The 7,500-nt window shown below is 45.7% G+C and overlaps 1 protein-coding gene across 1 annotated transcript in view; it reads left to right on the top strand.

The window, feature by feature from the left end:
• Positions 1-6,040: 6,040 nt before the first annotated feature.
• The window catches only part of cdo1 (cysteine dioxygenase, type I), a 36,046-nt gene continuing 34,586 nt past the window's right edge, over positions 6,041-7,500 (top strand). Inside the window, exons 1-2 of the mRNA XM_079827088.1 lie at positions 6,041-6,333; positions 7,361-7,438. Of these exons, the coding sequence (XP_079683214.1) occupies positions 6,164-6,333; positions 7,361-7,438 (248 nt within the window). The 5' untranslated portion in view covers positions 6,041-6,163. The remainder of the gene's footprint in view (positions 6,334-7,360; positions 7,439-7,500) is intronic.

The raw sequence follows: 7,500 nt of genomic DNA, 5'->3' as shown, positions 1-7,500 counted from the left end.
CTGATGACGTGGCGGCGCTGTCAAAATAAGAGTCATTCTGATGACGCGGCAGCGCTGTCAAAATAAGAGTCATTCCGATGACGTGGCGGCGCTGTCAAAATAAGAGTCATTCTGATGAAGGGGCGGCGCTGTCAAAATAAGAGTCATTCTGATGACGCGGCGGCGCTGTCAAAATAAGAGTCATTCTGATGACGCGGCGGCGCTGTCAAAATAAGAGTCATTCTGATGACGCGGCGGCGCTGTCAAAATAAGAGTCATTCTGATGAAGGGGCGGCGCTGTCAAAATAAGAGTCATTCTGATGAAGGGGCGGCGCTGTCAAAATAAGAGTCATTCTGATGACGTGGCGGCGCTGTCAAAATAAGAGTCATTCTGATGAAGGGGCGGCGCTGTCAAAATAAGAGTCATTCTGATGACGCGGCGGCGCTGTCAAAATAAGAGTCATTCTGATGAAGGGGCGGCGCTGTCAAAATAAGAGTCATTCTGATGACGCGGCGGCGCTGTCAAAATAAGAGTCATTCCGATGACGCGGCGGCGCTGTCAAAATAAGAGTCATTCTGATGAAGGGGCGGCGCTGTCAAAATAAGAGTCATTCTGATGACGTGGCGGCGCTGTCAAAATAAGAGTCATTCTGATGACGCGGCGGCGCTGTCAAAATAAGAGTCATTCCGATGACGCGGCGGCGCTGTCAAAATAAGAGTCATTCTGATGAAGGGGCGGCGCTGTCAAAATAAGAGTCATTCTGATGAAGGGGCGGCGCTGTCAAAATAAGAATAATTCCGATGAAGGGGCGGCGCTGTCAAAATAAGAGTCATTCCGATGACGTGGCGGCGCTGTCAAAATAACAGTCATTCCGATGACGTGGCGGCGCTGTCAAAATAACAGTCATTCCGATGACGCGGCAGCGCTGTCAAAATAACAGTCATTCCGATGACACGGCGGCGCTGTCAAAATAAGAGTCATTCTGATGACGCGGCGGCGCTGTCAAAATAAGAGTCATTCTGATGACGCGGCGGCGCTGTCAAAATAAGAGTCATTCCGATGACGCGGCGGCGCTGTCAAAATAAGAGTCATTCTGATGAAGGGGCGGCGCTGTCAAAATAAGAGTCATTCTGATGAAGGGGCGGCGCTGTCAAAATAAGAATAATTCCGATGAAGGGGCGGCGCTGTCAAAATAAGAGTCATTCCGATGACGCGGCGGCGCTGTCAAAATAAGAGTCATTCTGATGAAGGGGCGGCGCTGTCAAAATAAGAGTCATTCTGATGAAGGGGCGGCGCTGTCAAAATAAGAGTCATTCCGATGACGCGGCGGCGCTGTCAAAATAAGAGTCATTCCGATGACGCGGCGGCGCTGTCAAAATAAGAGTCATTCCGATGATGCGGCGGCGCTGTCAAAATAAGAGTCATTCTGATGACGTGGCGGCGCTGTCAAAATAAGAGTCATTCCGATGATGCGGCGGCGCTGTCAAAATAAGAGTCATTCCGATGACGCGGCGGCGCTGTCAAAATAAGAGTCATTCCGATGACGCGGCGGCGCTGTCAAAATAAGAGTCATTCCGATGATGCGGCGGCGCTGTCAAAATAAGAGTCATTCTGATGACGCGGCGGCGCTGTCAAAATAAGAGTCATTCCGATGACGCGGCGGCGCTGTCAAAATAAGAGTCATTCTGATGAAGGGGCGGCGCTGTCAAAATAAGAGTCATTCTGATGACGTGGCGGCGCTGTCAAAATAAGAGTCATTCTGATGACGTGGCGGCGCTGTCAAAATAAGAGTCATTCCGATGAAGGGGCGGCGCTGTCAAAATAAGAGTCATTCTGATGAAGGGGCGGCGCTGTCAAAATAAGAGTCATTCCGATGACGCGGCGGTGCATTCAAAATAAGAGTCATTCCGATGATTCAGTGGTTCGGAGTCGGAGCGTATTGAATCAGCGAGTCGATTCAGTGGTTCGGAGCGTATCGAATCAGCGAGTCGATTCAGTGGTTCGGGGCGTATCAAATCAGCGAGTCGATTCAGTGGTTCGGGGCGTATCAAATCAGCGTGTCGATTCATTGGTTTGTAGCGTATCGAATCAGCGAGTCGATTCATTGGTTTGTAGCGTATCGAATCAGCGAGTCGATTCATTTGTTTGTAGAAACAAATGAATCGACTGGTTGAATCGAATCGAATGATTCAGTGGTTCGGAGTCGGAGCGTATTGAATCAGCGAGTCGATTCAGTGGTTCGGAGCGTATCGAATCAGCGAGTCGATTCAGTGGTTCGGGGCGTATCAAATCAGCGTGTCGATTCATTGGTTTGTAGCGTATCGAATCAGCGAGTCGATTTATTGGTTTGTAGCGTATCGAATCAGCGAGTCGATTCATTTGTTTGTAGCGTATCGAATCAGTGAGTCGATTCAGTGGTTCGTAGCGTATCGAATCAGTGAGTCGATTCAGTGGTTCGGAGTCGGAGCGTATCGAATCAGCGAGTCGATTCAGTGGTTCGGAGCGTCGAATCAGCGAGTCGATTCAGTGGTTCGGAGTGTATCGAATCAGCGAGTCGATTCAGTGGTTCGGTGCGTATCGAATCAGCGAGTCGATTCAGTGGTTCGGAGCGTATCGAATCAGCGAGTCGATTCAGTGGTTCGGAGCGCATCGTATCAGCGAGTCGATTCTTTGTTTTGTAGCATATCGAATCAGCGAGTCGATTAATTTGTTTGTAGCGTATCGAATCAGTGAGTCGATTCAGTGGTTCGGAGTCGGAGCGTATAGAATCAGCGAGTCGATTCATTGGTTCGGAGCGTATCGATTCAGCGAGTCGGTTCATTGGTTCGTAGCGTATCGAATCAGTGAGTCGATTCAGTGGTTCGGAGCGTATCGAATCAGAGAGTCGATTCAGTTGTTTGGAGCTTATCGAATCAGCGAGTCGATTCTTTGGTTTGGACGTATCGAATCAGCAAGTCGATTCAGTGGTTCGGAGCGTATCGAATCAGCGAGTCGATTCAGTGGTTCGGAGCGTATCGAATCAGTGAGTCGATTCAGTGGTTCGGAGTCGGAGCGTTTTGAATCAGCGAGTCGATTCAGTGGTTCGGAGCATATCGATTCAGCGAGTCAGTTCATTGGTTCGTAGCGTATCGAATCAGTGAGTCGATTCAGTGGTTCGGAGCGTATCGAATCAGCGAGTCGATTCAGTGGTTTGGAGCGTATCGAATCAGCGAGTTGATTCAGTGGTTTGGAGCGTATTGAATTAGTGAGTCGATTCAGTGGTTCAGAGCGTATCGAATCAGCGAGTCGATTCAGTTGTTTGGAGCTTATCGAATCAGCGAGTCGATTCTTTGGTTCGGAGGGTACCGAATCAGCGAGTCGATTCAGTAGTTCGTAGCGTATTGAATCAGCGAGTAGATTCAGTGGTTCGGAGCGTATCGAATCAGCGATTCGATTCAGTGGTTCGGAGCGTATTGAATCAGTGAGTCGATTCAGTGGTTCTGAGTGTATCGAATCAGCGAGTCGATTCAGGGGTTCGGAGCGTATCGAATCAGCGAGTCGATTCAGTGGTTCGGAGCGTATCGAATCAGCGAGTCATTTCAGTGGTTCGGAGCGTATCGAATCAGCGTGTCGATTCATTGGTTCGGAGCGTATCGAATCAGTGAGTCGATTCAGGGGTTCGGAGCGTATCGAATCAGCGAGTCGATTCAGTAGTTCGGAGCGTATCGAATCAGTGTGTCGATTCATTGGTTCGGAGCGTATCGAATCAGCGAGTCGATTCAGTAGTTCGGAGCCGATTCAGTGGTTCGGAGCGTATCGAATCAGCGAGTCGATTCAGTAGTTCGGAGTCGATTCAGTGGTTCGGAGCGTATCGAATCAGCGAGTCGATTCAGTAGTTCGGAGTCGATTCAGTGTTTTGGAGCGTATCGAATCAGTGAGTCGATTCATGATTTGGATCGCGTGTCAAACTGCCAAACTGCTGAAATCACGTGACTTTGGCGCTCCGAACCATAGATATAGATAATAAAGGCTAGATGTCTTAGGGCGGAGTCTCTAACGTCCTCAGCGGCGGCCATCTTGTCTCAGGGCTCTGTGGCTCCTGATGTAAGGCGAGTGATCTGAACACAAATACTCTTATCACTGAAATCTGGACGGATTTACAAATGCTTAAGTTTCTTACAAACGTTATTAACGTGGCTAAAATTATAGATGCTTGAACAAATTATGAATCATTTTTCATAAGTAGGCAGTGTCATAACTACATCTCTAACGTCTATAACAAACCAAACAGTTTGAAAATCGGTATAAAATTGAACAGGTTATGGTTATTTAAAAAGTGCAAGCACCATGAAAACACAATGAGTGAGTGAGCTGAGTGAGACAAGATGGCCGCCAGGAGCGAACGTCGACCTCCATTGGCCAGCAGCGGACTCAGTGGTATGGATACTCTCCAAACCACTAAATCGACTCACTGATTCGATATACTCCGAACCGCTGAATCGACTCACTGATTTGATACTCTCCAAACCACTAAATCGACTCACTGATTCGATATACTCCGAACCGCTGAATCGACTCACTGATTCGATATGCTCCGAAACCACTGAATCGACTCACTGATTCGATATGCTCCGAACCGCTGAATCGACTCACTGATTCGATATGCTTCGAACCGCTGAATCGACTCGCTGATTCGATATGCTCCAAACCACTGAATCGACTCACTGATTCAATACGCTCCAAACCACTGAATCGACTTACTGATTCGATACGCTCCGAACCACTGAATCGACTCACTGATTTGATACGCTCCGAACCAGAGAATCGACTCACTGATTTGATATGCTCCGAACCACTGAATCGACTCACTGATTTGATACGCTCCGAACTGAGTTTTCAGATTTAACATTAATAGTGTTACAGGTCTGACGGGTGTGGAACTGCATGAGGTGGAGGAATACATTACATTGTCTACATTTTTTGGGTGAACTAACTCTTTCATTTATTTTAATTTATATTAATGAATTGATGTAAAATAACATCTGATCCAGTGGAGAACAGCGGATTCAGTCGTACTGATTGATTTCTTTTTCAAAGAAATATTTTACATTAAAAGAAAATGATACATTAAAAATGTTATATAAATAATATAATTAAAATATAGAATACAAAATCTATCTATCTATCTATCTATCTATCTATCTATCTATCTATCTATCTATCTATCTATCCATCCATCCATCCATCCATCCATCCATCCATCCATCCATCCATCCATCCATCCATCCATCCATCCATCCATCCATCCATCCATCCATCTATCTATCCATCTATCTATCTATCTATCTATCTATCTATCTATCTATCTATCTATCTAGTGTCGATATTTTGTTGGCCACATGATGTCGCAAAATCGCACAAATGATCCGAGAACAATCGACGACATGAGAACGCTTTATAACGCGTTCTGTAGTTTTAAAACAAACAAACGAATAGCCTAAATATCTTCTCAATCTCCTTCAGTTCATCTGCTGGGTTTCTTTTCGTGATAAAGATTCTAGAACATGTGTAAAGAATCTGCGTTATCATTTCTGCACAAGATTGGCAGTGGACAAATATCCAATAAAACTGCTATGATGCTTTTATCTTTTTACGGTGTGTGTGTGTGTGTGTGTGTGTGTGTGTGTGTGTGTGTGTGTGTGTGTGTGTGTGTGTGTGTGTGTGTGTGAAGGTATCGATTTCGAGATATAACTAACGTTACCGGTAAAAATGAAGTTATTGTAATAACGTCATTTGGAGAAACTTACTGAATGAAAAGTGGGTAAAAAAATAAATAAAAAATAAATAAATAAATAAAAAGCGGGTCAATCCAAACTGTAAAAGGGGTGCTCCATTAGTAAAGATCGATAAAGAAACAAAAAATGAAGTTTATTTTCTCTCATATGTCGGTTTTTTCAAACAGTAAGTGTTTATGTACATCTCCATCATAGTTTAGCGTGAATGTTTACCTCAGAGTTTGCGCGGGAAAGCTCCGGTCGCGGCCCGCGGACCCCCTCCCGCGCGCCAGTGGTTCAGTCCGTTACAGTTCAGCTCCGCGTATAAAAGCGCGAACTCCCTCAGAGACCCGAGCAGCAGAAGAACCGCTGAAGAACCGCTGGAGAACCGCTGGAGAACCGCTGAAGAACCGCAGAAGAACCGCAGAAGATGGAGCAAACCGAAGTAATCAAGCCAGAAACTCTGGATGACCTGATTCAAACTCTGCACAAGATCTTTGAGAGCGACTCTGTTAATGTGGAGGAGGTGCAGAGCCTCATGGAAGCCTATGAGAGCAACCCTCAGGACTGGATGAAATTCGCCAAATTTGACCAGTACAGGTAATTATCTTCATTATAAACTCAATATTTTAAGGCAGTTATTTCTCCATAGTCTGCTAATATTATGACTTTAGGCGTACAATGGCCAGGGTTTTTTATTTTTTTATTTTAACACAACTGAAAAATGCCAAGAAAATGAACATAAAGATAACGTGTTAATTTTAAACTTCTCAGTGTGATGTAAACACAAACAAAGACTGTTCAAAAAATGTTCTTGTTTTGTTTAAAGAATTATTGGGTGTCAAATGATGATGATATGGCTGATTTAAGTCGATGTTTGTGACGCGACGCTCGGAATCAGTTTGTCCTCCGTGGATGTTTTGAGAGGGGCGGGGCTTCGCCTCAGGGGGCGGGGATGAAGCTGGCCAATCAGAGCGCGTCCCCTGGCGCACACCCGCTGCTCTCGGTTCCATCAAATGTTCCTTCCAGCAGAAAAACACACATTCCCAAAACCACATGGAACGAGTGCGACACAAACAGCCTCGAGACACAGGACGTTCCCTTCACCTTATCTGCGACAACACACACATTTCATTCATCTACAAAATCAGCTTCTATAGGGAGGAGGAGCTACTAAATACAGCATGGAAGCTCATCTCCGCCACATAAGAACATAATCATCTTCTGTAAATCATTGACAAAAAAGTCGATTTTTTTACTTCCTCTGACTTTTGTCACTTGCTTATGAACACACACTCAAATCACAGACAGGACTGGGGAAGGTTATGATCCTGAAACACAGTCACACTGGTGTTGGAGATGAATGGGATGAGTTTCACCAGGGGAAGCGTTGGTACTGCACACACACACACACACACACACACACACACACACACACACACACACACACACACATCACGCGAGGAGCACCAGAGGGTTCACACACTGTCTATTTAATCATTGTTTTAATTATGAATTTTTAATCTCATAATTATTATTTAGTACCTCATAATTTCCCCTGATTTACAGAAGCACTGAACTGTGTGTGTGTGTGTGTGTGTGTGTGTGTGTGTGTGTGTGTGCGTAGGTACACCAGGAATCTGGTGGACGAGGGCAACGGGAAGTTTAACCTGATGATCCTGTGCTGGGGTGAAGGACACGGCAGGTAAAACACGCACACACACACACACACGCGCACACACACACACACATGCACACACACTCACA

Source organism: Gobio gobio (genome assembly GCF_949357685.1).
Source record: "Gobio gobio genome assembly, chromosome: 10".
NCBI classification, from domain to species: Eukaryota; Metazoa; Chordata; class Actinopteri; order Cypriniformes; family Gobionidae; genus Gobio; species Gobio gobio.
Note: the sequence above shows the minus strand (reverse complement) of the source record. Positions and strands in the feature narration are given on the sequence as shown.